The sequence below is a fragment of the Spermophilus citellus genome (assembly GCF_964194105.1).
Source record: "Spermophilus citellus genome assembly, chromosome: 10".
Taxonomy (NCBI): Eukaryota; Metazoa; Chordata; class Mammalia; order Rodentia; family Sciuridae; genus Spermophilus; species Spermophilus citellus.
In genome coordinates this window covers 89,879,314-89,896,301 of record NC_138197.1, presented here as the reverse complement: position 1 = coordinate 89,896,301, position 16,988 = coordinate 89,879,314, and the positions used below count along the sequence as shown (strand labels likewise).

General features: G+C 32.2%; 1 protein-coding gene across 9 annotated transcripts in view; it reads right to left on the bottom strand.

Moving 5' to 3' along the window:
• Window positions 1–16,988, bottom strand: part of CNOT2 (CCR4-NOT transcription complex subunit 2) — a 101,664-nt gene that overhangs the window by 52,513 nt on the left and 32,163 nt on the right. For 4 of the 9 annotated variants that reach the window (XM_081309971.1, XM_081309972.1, XM_081309974.1 and 1 more), the window contains one exon: window positions 13,812–13,954. The exons of 1 other annotated variant lie outside the window; for it this stretch is intronic. In XM_081309971.1, the coding sequence (XP_081166097.1) occupies window positions 13,812–13,859 (48 nt within the window). In that variant the 5' untranslated portion in view covers window positions 13,860–13,954. Of the gene's footprint in view, window positions 1–13,811; window positions 13,955–16,988 lie in introns of those variants that run through there. 4 more of the 9 variants (XM_081309969.1, XM_081309978.1, XM_081309975.1 and 1 more) reach the window with 2 other exon arrangements.

Here is a 16,988-nt window from a genome sequence, read left to right as displayed (position 1 = left end):
AGAAGGAAAGGTTGGAGGGTGAGCCATGGCACCAGCCCCACACTAGGAGCTCCCCTGAGATATTACAGCAGGGTTGACACCATAGCTCTGAAGTTCAAACTCCAGCAAACGATAAGAAAGGAGTCCAACCAGAACATGATAAACGATGGGATTCTTCTGCTCTTTGAAAAATAAGGAAATCATGCTATAAAGATCTGAATGTCCAGTTTCAACATTATGACTCCCTGTTCACTTCTCATTATTACCCAACCCCGATATCACCTTGCAGACCAATTCAAAGTACTAATAAAAAATTTTTTTTTAAAAAGTAGCTCTCTCTATAAACTTGCACACTTTTTCAAAATGCAAGGATAGGCTTACCTGGCCATCATGAAAACGTGTTAAGACAACTGTTCAATTATTCTGCCTATCCACTCTTTAAATAGTCTCTTGTTGTCCTAAGTACTCAACATTAAATCTAAGATTTGCATACATTTTAACACCATCATCCAGCAAAAATCGACCACATAGGATATGTTTTCTAAAAATGGACAAGTGAACTTTAAAAAAAAATAGATAACTTTTTATAAAAGTATATTTATTGGGAAGAAATTAATTTCTTAAGTGCTCTACACTGATAAAAAGAAATAAAGACCATTCGATAGAGGGGCACTTGAATCAAACTAAATGATAAAGAAAAAAATTCAAAGAAAGGTTTTTAAAATCTGAATATAGGATTTGAATGAAATATCCAAGTTATTCTCCATCACTCTCTGTGGCAGTGATGGGGATCAAATCCAGGGCCTTATACCCACTAAAAAGGTGTTCAACCACTGAGCTACATTCCCCAATCCTAATCAGTTATAAAAACATAAACCTTGTTTAATAATATAAAAAGTAAATATTTTGATTCATAGAAAAACAAATTCTATTATAAATACTAAAAATAATAGATGCTTATTTCAATTATTTCAAGACAATATCAACTCAATAGCATAAATAGATATTATCAAAAGTGACATATTATTTTAAAATGTTTATATTTTAAAAATACACTGGTGTACCAGAATCCTGGTTATGTATGAAGCAGTCAAAATCGAAAAGTATTTTCAGCAAGGAAACATGGGACTTTCTTTTAAAACATGTCTAAACATCTTACCATATAAATCAATTCTCAAAAACATTTATTGAGCATCTCCTACCAAAAGTGCTAGATGCTAAATATTACACTTTAGACTTTTACGTACTTTATCCATTTGATGTTCAGAATAGTGAAACATCACAAATAAAAGGAAACAGAGGCAAAAACACACTTACAATGGCTTACTGCACCATTACCAATGCCTCAAAGACCTTACTGACCTTACCCTTTGTTACCTCTAATTCTCCCCTTCTCTTACAGTGCTCCAACCACACTGGTTTTCTTGTTGATCATCAAACACCGGGGTATATTCCTGTCTCCAGGTCTTTGTATTTGCTGTATCCTCTAGAAGTATTCTTTCCCTAGACATATATCCATATGGCTTTCTACTCTATCTCACTCACTTCAGGTATCAAGGGAATCATCTCAGTAAGAATTTCCCTGTCTATATTTCCCTGTCTATTTAAAATTAGCCCTTTCACCGACCACTTATACTTAGTGTCATTTCCTTTGTCCTCTCCAACCTGAGACTTTACTCAAGTACTTCCTTGTCTTTCACAACATCGAGGTCATGTCAAATACACTGTAGAATGTCCCCCAATTTTGATTTATCTGATGTTTTCCCATAACAAGACTGAAGTTATCCATTTTTAATGGCACGTCACCACACAGGCATGCCCTTCTTACATGCATCATATACAATCAATAGACTCCAATGTGAGCACATGATATTAACATTTCTTGTTACAGGTAATGTTACCTGGATGTTGGTTAAGGTGATACATTTGCTAATTTTCTCAACATTGCTATTTTTTTCTCTTTTAAAATAATGTTTTGAAGAAGTACTCTGAGAGCATGCAGTCTATCTGTTGTTAAATTTTTGCCCCCTAATTATAACACTCATCCATGGATATTGCTTGCAACACCTATTACTATGGTATTCTAATGGTGACTTTCTATTTTCCTTATTCCTTCTATATTTTTAACTGAAATATTTTCCGAAAGTAAATAAATCATCTTTAAACAATCTCATTCTCTTATTTAAAAACACAGCTTTTCAAAGATTGTCTATAACTGGCCCAAAGTGGTAGGTCAAAAGGTGAGAACAATGACTTAAACTCAGGGGTCTTGACTCTAACAATCACATTTTCCTAGCTTTATCATAGTACATTTATCTTAACATAAAGGATTTAAAATTTCATAAGCCAGGCTCTCTCCTAGCAATTTCCTTACCTTTTATACCCCTGAAAACATACTTTCCTATTTTCATTAGCATTTTACTATACTGTGTTCAATTTACCGAGCCAGATTAATTAATAGAGATAATATCCTATTCTATGCTGTATAACAGATTTTTTAAATAAGAAATATTAATTAATAAAATTATTACCTTAGATGGGATGATGAATGACCACTGAATTTACAGGCAGGCCTACAAATCTGAGGGAATTTTGAAGGAGGGGATTCAAGTGATATGGTCCAATGTTTTGACCACTGAATTTATAGGCCTGTAGATCTGAGGAAATCTTAGAAGGAGGGAATTCAAAGTAAATGGTATAATTTTTTGCTTTATTCCAAATGAAATCAGGGCTGTGATGTCTCTATTATGATTCAAACTTTATTTAATGATCTATACTGTTTTCTATTTCTTTCCAAATGACCTTTGGTACTAAGATCAGGTCTGATATTTTTGTATATTACATAAACCAACAGAAAATATCCAAACCTTGACTGAATACTGAACAAAAGCTTTTTCTCTATATTGGAATGTGATTCTCACCCACTTTCTCAACTTAAAATTTTATAAAACAAAGTGACTTCCACTTCTAACTAAGAGTAAGAGTAGAACACCCTTCCCCCAAAAGGGAACAAAGATTACTAAACCCTGGTTTTCAGACGGAGAAGAATCAAAGGGAGTCCCTGTTTAGAGACTGAAAGAGTTTTCAGGCTACAATGAAGGGAGAAAAAGCCTGGGTAAGTGGAGCACAAAAACTTCTATAAATTGAAGAAGTAGAGCTGAGAGTCAGGGTAGTTGAAGGCAGCTAGAGTAAGCCGGCTAGAGAATTAGAATAGAATTACAGACAAAACAGAGGGTTTCTGCAGTCTTGAGCCAGTACTGCTTAGTACAAGCATTATGAGGGAATTATCTCAAGCTGGCAAAAGAACCGCCTCAAAAGAACAGAGGAATCAATCATACAGGTTAACACAGGGCTGAAACTAGTTAAAAGTTACTACCAACTAGAGTAGAAAAACATAATTCACTGGGTACTGGATAAAGTACTTAGAAAAGTACTAGGTCCATATCTGGAGGAAAATTAGTCCTAAACTAAAAACTACTGTGGTTCTGTTTAATAAAAGTTTTTTAAAAAGGAAGTCCCAAAAGAATCAAATGCTTTCTAAGTTTCTTAACTACAACTCAATGAAATCTACAGAACTGTAACAACAGAACAAAACATAAACAACCAACAGAATAAAATTACCAAGGACTGGTACCCAAGCAAAAATAACCAAGCATACAAAGAAGTAATAAAATATAACAGCTAATAGATAGGGAAAAAATAACAAAAACCCCCAAATCAAGAGAAACAGGCATAGTCTTTAGTGATAGAAATGACACAGATGACAACAAAAAGTTTTAATTACATTTCATATACAAAAGTAGACTGGCATCCTGAAAACAGCTTAGTGAACTTGAAAGCATAATAATAAAAGACTACCCTAGGGCTGGGGATATAGCTCAGTTGTCTGAGTGCCTGACTTACATGCACAAGGCCCTGGGTTCAATCTCACACCACCAAAGGGAAAAAAAAAAAAAAAAAAAAAGACTACCCTAAATAAAACATGTAGAGAAGCCAGGTGTGGTGGTGCACGCTGGTAATCCAGCAGCTCAGAAGGCTGAGGCAGGAGGATCACAAGTTCAAAGCCAGTCTCAGCAATGGCAAAGGTGCTAAGCAATTCAGTGAGATCCTATCTCTAAATAAAAAATAAAATAGAGCTGGGGATGTGGCTCAGTGGTTGAGTGCCCCTGAGTTCAATACCCAGTATCCAACCCCACCCCCTAAAAAATAGAGGGAAAATGAACACAGTGACAGTAAGATGGGGAACAACCTCAGGGCTGTCTAATGTGTAACTGGAATCCCCAAAGGACAGCCAGTACAGAAAAAATCTTTAAAGAAATAAAGAACTATAAAAGTCTTCAAATTTGATAAAAATTATAAAGTCACAATTTCAAAAACCCCACACTAGAGTCATGAAAAAAGTTATACTGAGACACATCACAATCAAAATCACACATCAAAAAAAAGTATCGCATTTTTAAAATTTTTAAACTTAAAAATTTTAAAGCAAATCTTAATAGTAGTCAGAGAAAATGACTCATTATGTACAGAAGACTAAAGATAAAAATAACAACAGATTTTTTTTGTTAGAAATAAATCAGGAGACATTGGAGCACATCTTTAAAGTTCCAAAGGAATAATGACCAATCTTGAATTACTTATGCAGAAAAAATATTCTCATAAATGGAGATAAAGAAATACTTTTTCAGACACACAAAACCTAAAAGAATTTATCACTAGAAATGAATTAGAAAAAAATTTTAGTACGTTAGCTAGAAAGGAAATGATAAAGAAGGGAAGGAAGGAAAAAGAAAGGGAAGTGAGGAAAGAAAGTAGGTAGGGTAAGGGAGGGAGGAAGGGAAGGAAGGCAGGAAGGAAGGAAGGCAGGAAGGAAGGAAGGAAGGAAGGAAGGAAGGAAGGAAGGAAGGAAGGAAGGGAGGGAGAGAAAGGAAGGAAAGGAGAGAAAGGAAGAGAAGAAAAAGAACCATCAAATCTATTTAATTATAGATAACAATAAAGAGCAGAAATAACACCATCACAGCCTGTAAAATTACAATGAGGAATATGTAAACAGAACTAAGCAGAAAATATTTCCCTTAAGACATGAAATTTCAGCTGAGACCCAAAAATTTTTTATATATATATATATATATATATATATATATATATAAATGTTTTTTGGTAGCACATTAGATTACTAAAATGTTCAAGAACAATTTAAAATGCCCCACAAAATACTGATTTATCCAACCAACAAATATTTGCTGAATGTCAGCTAATTATTCTCAGATAGGGATACAGTAATGAAAAAAAATCACTATAGAGATTACATTTTTATTTTTAAATATATTGCTGAACCTAGAAGGAAGGAAATGAAATTCAGCACCTAGACATTTTAATTATATGAACAAATGACTGGTATTATACTAACCACATTCTCTAATCATTATGAGATTACATAAGAAACCAGCAACAGAAAGGCAAGGGAAACTTGATTTAAGTTTGGAAAATTAAACACTTAGGATTAAAGAGCAGTAAAACAAACCCTATACATAAGAAAAGCATTAAAGAGCACTGATAAATACTAAACAAACATAAAATTTAAAAATAACTACATGAAGCTAAAATTTGATTACTATCAAAGCTGATCAATCTCTACCAAGACTGATCACAAAAGGGGAAAGGCCATACAGTAAACAATTTTAAAAATAAAAAAAGTTCTACAGCGAGGGTGGGGTGGGGAAATACACACACACACACACACACACTCATATATATGTGTGTACATTTATATATAAATATATATATAAATGTAGCATTATGAACAATTTCTTTACCCTAATAAGATATATTTACAGAAAAATTCTATATCAAACATATTTAGTAGTGACAACTTAAAGTTTCTTCGTAAGACAATAAGAGAAATATTACTATTAACCATTTTCAACATTTTTTTAAAAATATTTATTTTTTAGCTGTAATTAGACACATACCTTTATTTTAATTATTTTTATATGGTACTGAAGATAGAATCCAGGGCCTCGCACACGGTAGGCAAGCGCTCTACCACTGAGTCACAACCCCAGACCAGTTTTCAAAATTTTATAGAGGTACTAATGAATTCAAAAAAGGAATGCAAGTCGTAAAAATTACAAAGGAAGTTCCGAAACTGTCATTTTCAAATGATATATTTATTTCCATGAAAACATCCAAAAACCCCATAAATTATAAAAATAAAAAAGTTAAGCAACACAGATGGTTACAAAATTCAATTTAGAAAGTAACTTGCATTACAATTTAACAGGAACACGTGTAAAATATAATCTTAAAAAATACCTTTTACAACCAAAAAAAAGGACAACAAAAATGAATGAAAATTTACAAATTTGTCATTAAAAATATAAAAATTTGAGATAAAATATAGATGATCTCAGTATATGAATTCATGAATAGAAAGAATATCATGAACTTATCAATTCATCTCCAATAAAAATAAAGTCAATGCAATTTCACATATAAACAATCCGTTTTTTCTTGGAGGGTAGTTTTTTTTCAAGACTATTCTAAATGTGTCATAGAGCAAAAGGTCAAGAAAAGTCAAGGCATTCATGCAGATGAGGATTGACAGAGACAGACATCAATATTTAACAAAGGATTATAGTTTAAGAGCTGTGATGGTATAGGCATAGACTAATACATCAAAGTAACAGAACAGATATAGAAGAACAAACCCATGAATATAAAGAAACAGAGTTTATAAAAGAGTTAGGAAGCTAGCACCACTGCTGATTAGTCAAGGAAGGTATAACAATCAATACATGATACTCACAATTGGATTTCTAGGTACAGAGGGGAAAATGGATTCTTATCTTACACCATATGCAAAAATCAATTTCAGATAGATTAAATTTAAATATGAAAGGCAAAATGAAAAATCTTTTAGGAAAACACCTTTGTTTACTTAATTGCTATAGGAAAAAAATGTCTCAAACACACCAATTTAAATTCTGATATTTTCAAGTATCAGATCAATATGAATATCCCAAACACATTCCTAGAAGACATCGTGTGGATTTAATGCTCTTGAAATTTTAAATTATGGTTTTGTTTCACATAATTTCTCTAACTTCATAAAGTTCCCTCTTCTGTTGCTTTCATGTAGTTTTGAAAACACAAAGGCTTGATTTCTAAGACTTTTTTGGGGCTCTGTTCCCTTCTCCCATTTTTATCTGGCCCTTCTCCTTCCAATGTCTCTGATGTGCATGTCCTTCTCTATATGATTATTCTCCTAAGGAGGGTCTTAGGAGGGTACACTGGTAGATCACTCTTAAAGAGTTCAGGCAGCTAGGCCGCTCCAGTCATTCTAGCCTTTCCAAGGGCCCTTTACACTCTTTACCTAATGAACTTGGCAAAATCTATCCCAATTTCAAAGTGGCTAATCGGTAGATACCTACTGATTACTTTGGGTGCTCCCAGTCTTAGGTCTATTGGACATCTCAAGGCTTCCCTTTACTTTCTTTTTTTTTAATTCAGAAAAACTGATAAATATGGGTCTTTTTATTAGTTCTCATCTGCTTATATTTTTAGGTTCCTGGGGATTCTGTGTCATCGATTTTATTTCAAACATGTTCAACAACTTTTGGTTTTGCTTTCAACTTGTTCTATTTTTATGTGGGCATTTAAAAAATTAACAACAACATCTAAATTGTCACCTTAAGTGCTATCATCCCAGATACAAGCAAGGCCAATGACTGTGTTTTAAAAAGAGTTCTTGATTCTACATTTTCTCTGGTTCACAGAAATATTTGTACTAATATGTTAACTTTCAATTTAATGACATATTCTTTATGTTCATAACTGAAACAAATTAACTGCATGTAAATTATTTTTCTGAAAGAAAACAATACTTCACATAGAAAGTCTACAGCCTAAATTCTCCCCAAAAAGCACCACAATGAACACACAATGATGCTATCAAACTACTACCATAAGTGACTTGGTTTTAAATACTCAGCAAAATTACTTTCAGTCTAGAGAAAGTATAAAAAATTACCAAGACACTAAAGGTGTCATAAACCAAGAGTCTTGAAATTTGCTTTTCAGAGGGGAAAAAAAAGTCAATTTATTTGATGATTTCAGAAGATAAGGAAGAAAGTGCCATAACATATAACACATTTGAAGAAAGGCATCATGCAGCAATGAACCAAACAATGGGGAACCGGGGATTCATTTAACTTGATAATTCTTGATTGGCCAGAAAAACTGGAAAAAGAGGAGCCAGGAATGCCAAATAAAATCTAAAATTTTATTTAAAAAAATATTTAGGTTATTAAGTCAAATGACTTACGCTGCTACTAACATGATCATGACATGAACAGAAGCATCCCATTTAAAAATGTAATGTAATAAGACCAACCTCCTTATAGCACCTGCATTACTATAAGTGAGCAAAACATGAAGTCATACATTTTAATCCTTTACAGTATTTCTGGTTAGAGACATTAAGTCATTTGTTTTTAAGAATTTCAGGAGCAGAGAAAACTGTGAACCAATTCACTGAATCAGGTACTTATTTTCTAAACTATTTCTTCATCAACTCACTATTGTTCACCTTTTCCAATACCAAATAGCAGCAATGACTAAAACCTCCATCTTTCTTCTCTGGGTACCAGATTTACCCTAACAAACCCTCAACCATTAAGTATTCATTTATAAAATATTCCCCTTGTTTATTTTATTAAAATTATTTATCTTTAATATACCATGTACACATTCTAAAAAGCTTTGATGTTTTTACTCATACTAGAAGGTATCTACAGAAAATTCATGCTAACTATGCCACAAAACTATGATTCTAAGACAGTATCAGTTATAACATGCATCCTGAACTGCTGAGAGACAAAACCTTCCCATAAGTAACTTACAAAAAATGAAAAGGAATACTTCATTGTTTATTTACACTTACTTACTTTTTTGGGAGGATGGGGGTACTAGGGATTGAATCCAGGGGTGCTCTATTACTGAGCTAAATTCCTGACACTGGCCTTGAGTTTGTAATTCTTCTGCCTGGGTCTTCTGAATTGAATCCAGGGGCGCTCTATTACTGAGCTAAAAGTTCTCGCTAAATTCCTGACACTGGCCTTGAGTTTGTAATTCTTCTGCCTGGGTCTTCTGAGATTGAATCCAGGGGTGCTCTATTACTGAGCTAAAAGTTCTCACTAAATTCCTGACACTGGCCTTGAGTTTGTAATTCTTCTGCCTGGGTCTTCTGAGATTGAATCCAGGGGTGCTCTATTACTGAGCTAAAAGTTCTCAATAAATTCCTGACACTGGCCTTGAGTTTGTAATTCTTCTGCCTGGGTCTTCTGATTCCCTGGGATTATAGGCCAGGAATACATAGGAGAGTATTCACCACACCTGGCTACACTTCCATTTTTTGTGGTATAAGACAACAAATGTTAATGTATATGAGATAACATAACACTCCCACATACTAAATAGAAACATTCTACTACACATTTGTATGTGTTAAATAATTAGGTAACTTGTGTCTTAAATGCTTTATATTATGCAGAAATCCTTGGTGAACTGTCATATACATTGAGTGTTAAAATGATATCAGGGAAACTGTTCAGGATTTTGTGTGGCTGGAAAATCATTATTATTTTTCCTATTCAAAACAATGGAATATAGGGCACCACTTCCCAAAAAATAATCACACATAAAGGAGGATGCACCTATAGACATGGAAACACACATATCTAATAATATAAAATTAAGAATAATAGAACACAAAATTCAAACTAATGACTACTTCTAGACAAGAAGGCAAGGAAAGAAATGGGGCATGGAAATATATCTGTAAGTATAATGAACAAGCTGCAAAATACATAATATTTGTTAAAAGCAAAGATAACAAATCACATCTCATTTAAATATTTACTAGCAAGGATCAGATCATACACACTCCAAACTGTTTAAAGAGTAAAGTTGTGAAGGTTAACTTCCACATTGTATTTTTTATCACAATTCTTTTTTAAGTAGATTTATTTCCACATATTTTAATACTTTTTAATTAAGTATATTTTTTAGTTGTAGATGGACACAATACTTTTATTTTCTTTCTTTATTTTTATGTGGTGCTGAGGATCAAACCTAGTGCCTCATGTGTGCCAGGCAAGCACTCTACCAATGAGCCACAACCCCAGCCCTATATTTTAATATTTTTGTCAACATTTTTGCAATGAGTATCTATTTCTTAGGTGATTTAAAAAATTAAAAGAGGAAATTAGCTCATATTGAAAAGTTCCCTTCAAAGTAACATCTAAAAATCTTGGAAATATCAGTAGTAGGCTACCTACCATATTTCCCTACTTCTTCATTTCCGTTGTTTCACTGTTTTTATTTAATAGGCACTGAACCCTTATCTTTATAGTAGGTACCATGCTAGGTACTGGCAATACTAAATAGGTACAGTTTTAGTATTCAAGAAGTTTGAAACTGAAGCATTGTCTAATGAAATTTTCTGCAGTGATAGAAACATTCTAATTTGCACTCTTCAAATATGGTAGCCATTAGCAGCATATAGCTTTTGAACATTTGAAATGAGGCTTATATGACTGACAAAAATACGATTTTATATTTAATTTACGAACTTAAATTTAAGTAGCCATTTGTGACTAATGCCCACAGTATTAGAAAATACAGGTCTACAGGAAAACAAGAACAAACAAACAGATAGGTGAGTACAATGTATTATGGTAAACAGGAAACTACAAGTATGCAGAAAATCTATGAAAGAACGCATAAGCACTACACCAATGGTAGCACAGCTTCTAGAAAAATTCAAAACAATTCTTGACTTGTGAAGAAAGGTAACAGATGCATTTTAAATAAAAGGAACCAATATAAGTAAAGCCTTGAAAGTAAAAAGTGACAGCAGGACACTAAAAGTATCTTTGTGTTACTAAATAGAAAAGTCTACTATAAGGAATAAGAGAAGAGGAACTGGAAAGGTAAAAACCATATGGTAGATCAGAATGTAGAAAGACTATGTGTAATGTTTAGAAGCTTCAATAAAAAAGGAAAAGTCATTGGTAAATTAAATTGGTAATTAAGATGATGTAAATTTGTGTACGCTCCTATCTCAGGTAAAATAAGTGTAAATTAGAGGAAGGTAAGAAAATTCTTACAAAAAAATTGACATTACATTTCCACGAAGAAAGTTTGATAATTCTTCCAAAATGAATGAACTGTGAACCATTTAAATAAATTGTCTGACCTGGACTAATACACAAATCTATATGAGTAAATAAACTTTACTGTATTTAAACTCTGAATGCCAAACTGTGCTTAATGAAAAAGAAGCTATACAAAGTAGATACCACCATAAAAATCAATGGTTTAACCAAGGCCGATCTGAAAATCACTTTTAAAAAAAAAAATTATTTTTTAGTTATAGTTGTACACAATACTTTAATTTTGTTTACTTATTTTTATGTGGTGCTGAGGATCAAACCCAGGGCCTTGCATGTGCTAGGCAAGTGCTCTATCGCTGAGCCACAATCCCAGCCCCTGAAAATCACTTTTAGCACACAGCTAAAAAAATGCACCTTTTTAAACTAAATTCCTAAGGCTTTAATCAAGTCCATAAGAAATGAAAACTGGAGAAATACTATGCTTATTAAACTGTGGAATACTAGTATATTATCAGGATGCTTAAATCAAGAACCTTCCAAAAGCAAAAGCCCTCAAAGAGAAATTAAAATAGTAATAAATATGGATAAAAAAATTCAATTTTACCCATGAAAAATAATAAAATTTCTTTAACAGAAATTTTTAAAAACCTAAATGAGTTTCATCTCAGAATATACAAAATAAGTTACCAGCATGAATATAAGTGTTATTTTAGTAATTTACTTAATATTCCTCTGACTCTCCCATATGCTCTTAAACTAGACAGGAAACCATATTTCTATATATGTTTTTTTCAGAGGAAGCTTTAAAAATAAAACAATTTTATAATGCCAACGTAAACAACTGTTTCCAAGGATATTTCAACAGGTGTTAAGCATCAAAACCCTAACTAAGACTGTATTTTCCAGGTAAGCTCAAAAACCTATTATTATTCGTGAATAAGGTGACTGGAATAACAGGATATTTTTAGTGCAGCATGAGCTAAGAATAAGCAAATCTCTTCACATGTAAAGCACAATTCCATTTTACTCCTTTCTTAAGTAGAAATTTTGGAATTCTATGTGAATATGGTTCCATGAGGCAAATTAACTGTACAATTACTGTACAATCACAACAAATGTTCTCTACTCACACTTTACAAACTGAATAGTGAGCACTGAAATGCCACATAACCTACAATTTCAATATTCTTAAAATAATTTAGCAGAACCTACCAAAAGATGTAAAGGCCCAAGAAATATGATCAATCAAAATCTATGAGCCAAGCTTATTGGAAGTGGTTATAAGGCAGAAAGAGATACACCAAGTACAAATAATCAGTAAAGTCTATATTGGTCAAGACTATAGGACAAATCAGAAAAAATGGTTACAGGAAGAAATAATTCAGCATAGCTCCAGCTTACTCTGGCTTATTAAAATCATAAAGATCTGGCAAGAAACTTCACAAATCAAGTTAGACCAAACTCTAAAAAGATTAAATATGAACTTATCTTTTATCAGGGATAGTGCCCAAACCAAAACTCATAATCAAAGGCTCTTTGCTAATACACACTGTGAAAAACTCAAAAGTTTCATTTTCTCCACTGTTCACTTTCCCAATTTCAGGAAAAAAAAAGGATTAACTGCACTAAAACAACTAACTGGTAGATAAATGAGTAATGAACCAAAGCTGCTGTTATCACACTAGTTACCTTTGACAAACTAGAGGGAATGAAACTAGTGGGGTGAGAGAAAAAGGCTGACACACGTCTGTGCAGAAAGCCTTAGAAATGTATTTCTCCTATTTGAGCTTTAAACTATTTTCTATTCTAGATTATTACATGATTTAATAAAGAGTCACTATCAAATGAATAAAGCAACTTTCCTTTAAAAAACTAAAGTCAAATGTTTGGTTTACAAAAATCACTGTTTAATAGCATTATCTTTAAAATTCACCTTGTTTATTCTTTACAGTGCTGGGGATTGAACCCAGGGCTTGACTCATGCTAGGCAAGTGCTCTACCACTGAGCAACATCCCAGTACTAATATTCACCCTTTTTTAAAAGTTCAAAAAGAAACAGGAATGTTACATTTCAACTATATTTTTGGCATCCCTACATACTATATAAGGGATGGATATTATTAACCAACCTATTAAACGAGAAACAAGACTCTAGCGTTGTAAAAACAGCCAACTACTACAAATTTAATAGAATTTGGATCTTTAAATACCCTAGGTGTCTCATTTCTGTTTCTTTCACATTCTATTAAATTCTGTCTGTATTTTTTATGAGTCTATTTTGCAAAATATAACCAGGGCTTAGGTTTTAGTCTCTCAGTGATATGTGTAAAGGCAATCAACACTTTGTTTCATTAATTATTACCTGAGTCCAGCTACAAAGTCATAAATTATGTATCAGATAATCTGTGTTTTAAAATATTAGAAAAATTTGACACTAAAAAAAAGTACATTATGAAAATGCTTTATTTAGAAAAATGTTCCCAACTATTTCAACTGTCAAAAACAATACATACCTTTAAAATCGTAATTCAAATTTTCCAAATTAAGATGTATTCCTTGGAATTTATTAGTTCCAATTAAATATAACACACCAAAACAGTTTAATGCTATATGACAAATATTTTTTAAAAAATGGAAAAGAAAGAATGGTCTTACCTGGTAGTTTCTTTTCTCAGATAATGTATGTCCATCAGTCCTCACCATAGAGTCTTGTCCTTTCCTCACAGTACTGGAGGCAATCAAATAGAACTGTCACTCAAGGGTCGTGTCACAGGAAGGACCGCCCACCAGTTCTCCCTCTAGAGTGGAATTATCCAAAAGCCATCAAAATTACTAACATGAAAATATATAAACAGTAGCAAAACTATCCAATATGATACACAAAAACATAAGAAAGAAAATAAAAAGTCATTATCTTATACTCTATCTTTCCTCTTAACCATTTAGCGTTAAAATTGGCATACATACTTTGAGACAGAAATTATTAAAAATGAAAAACTCTCTCCTGTTACACCTACTTTCTTTAATTATAAGTGTCCCCAAATATCATTATCAAAAAGAAACTTAAAAGTAAATAAAAAATTAAGTGGGTAAAAAAAGCTCACTCCTCACCTAATGTATTTTTTTTTTTTAAGTATTCTCTGGTTACTCTTAGAAATATTCAATTTAGATTCAGCCACGTAACTATATATTCTCCCCCAAAGCTTATGTAATTTAGGTAATACAGAAATATAAGTTATATAGCTATTGATTCATGCCACTCATGAGGCTTATTCCTATGCCATAAAATGGGAATACATTATATATTTTAGGATGATTGATAGATGCAAACCTAATTCAATATTCTGTTAAATTTTACTCCACTGAAAAACAACAAATCCCAAATTTTATGATGCCTTGGTCCTTCAGTATTCCTATTTCATGCATACTCCAACAGAATTCACTTTTTTCACATTGGCAAAAACAATAATGGGACTCATTTCTTAACCTAGACAGAGATAAATAAATCCAAAGTAACTAGGCACTGTGCACGTCAGGTACAAAAATCAGTGAAGCAGAGATGGTAGTCATCAGAAACGCTACCACAAAAATGTATATTGAAAATCAAACATTGAAAGATTCAAAGATGGTATCTACAAAAAATTTTATATAGACACATTATCAAGACAAATGTCTTACAACTAAATTTAAGTAAAACAATTACCCTAAGTAGTATCTATACCAAATGAACTAATAATGTTGCTAATGATTAATATTTATATTCAAATTTAGAAGAATTATTTATTATCATATAAAATACACTTTAGAAGGGGATAATAAAATCATCTTAATTTATAATTCAAAAGGAGAATGAACCAGTATTAGTAAAACCAACAGAGAGAGAGAGAGAGAGAGAGAGAGACACACACACACACACACACACACACACACACACACACAACCTCTAAAAACCAATCTGCTAAGAAGGGAATAACTGTTTTTAAGGAAAACAAATTATTAAAAAACTAACATTACTAGATTCAATATTTAAAAGAATTCAGGTGATGATTACCTATCTTCTGGCTCCTATTTTGTATGTTTGATTATAAAGTCAGTGGAAGCTGTATTTTTACTCATTTTTTTACCATCTTACATTATATACATTAAGATGAGATATTTGAGGATACCTTACTATGTGGCAATACTGTTAATTATTTGTTACTAAATCCATATGTGCCTTAAAAATTGAGTCTATCTCTCAAATATAGTAAGGTGGAAAGGTTTCTCAACCCTAAGTATATTTGCAATAAAAACACAAATCCTTTATCATTTAGCAAGGAAAAAAACTACCAAACAAACTGTATGTCCAAGAATTGTTAAGTGACACAGACATTTAGCTCCAACTTAAGTTGTTTCAAAAAGAGAAAAGCATTATCATCTAAACATTATTCCTTTTTAAATAATTTTAATATCATAATTTCAGAATATTAGTAAATTTGAAAATCTAAAATCAAAACTCAAGCAAAATAATTTTAATAATCTTAATGCCATACACACCTTTAACAATACAACCTCCTAATTGTACAGAAAATATTAGAATTGAATCCTTTGATGCTAAATATATATTAACAATAAAATTAATATTTAATCTGTAAATTTACCAGATAAAAGAAAAAGCTTCAATTGGGAGAACAGATTTTTTTTAATTTTTAAATTTTTTTTTAGTTATAGATGGACACAATACCTTTATTTTATTTGTTTTTGTTTTTTATGTGGTCCTGGGGATTGAACCCAGTGCCTCAAGCATGCTAGGTAAGCTCTCTACCATTGAGTCACAACCCCAGCCCCAACCACAGACTTCAGTATGAAGGAAAACCTTGTTTACTGTTTGCTTCCTCCTTTTGGGATAATTTCAAATATTTCATGGCCTAGGGTTTTAATCCATAGCCAACATACATGCTTACCAATATAGGAATCTATATTAAACTAAACATCATGATCTCCTTTTAGTATACAAAAGAGTATACATTTACTTCTTCCAAGTAACATAAAAAATTAACATTTGTCACCACTATCTTCAGTACATTGTATTAAATAAAAATGTTTGGTAATACACTGTGTTCATAACCTTCATATTTGGAATGTGATGATGCACATTAAATGCAAGAGGACGTGAGCATTATGTTAAAAAGAGAATATGTGAGAAAGAATGAGAAAGAATATGTGCTATATATTAAGATTTATACACTACTTTCCTCCAAAGCCCTACAAATATTAAAAAAGTCAGAAAGGACAACTACAGATTTACCAAACTGCAAATAAATTTTCTATAAGTCAGGAATGTCTTACATGACAGTAAACAAATACATTTACTCTAACTTAAATAACCAGAAAACTACACAAAAACACAAGAAACAATTTTTTTTAAGACATTTAAACAACAGTCATCTTAAGACAAAGAGCATCAAGAAAAAGAACATAAAGTGAGCTCTATCTGCTGCCAGTTCATTGCCTCTAGTTTTGAGAATACTAAAAGGGGAAAGTGGAATTCAGTCAGAACCTAATGTTCTCACAGAATTAAACCAATGGTCTAAAAAATATTTACAGTTTGGGAGACACCAAAGCAGCTAGAATCTGTAGAGCAAATGGACAAAAGGAAGTCTTATTTCTACCTTAAGGTTTAAGCAGAGTAATGATTTAAGCGTGTGTGTGAAAAAACTATTGAGTCTAGAGAAAAGGCCTCTGAAGAGGAATAGTCAAAACAATTCTGAGTTCATGTTAGCATCAACCAGAGTAGAAGGACTTATTAACATGGGGTACCAAGTACAGTTCAGAAGGTAGTGAATGCCTCAG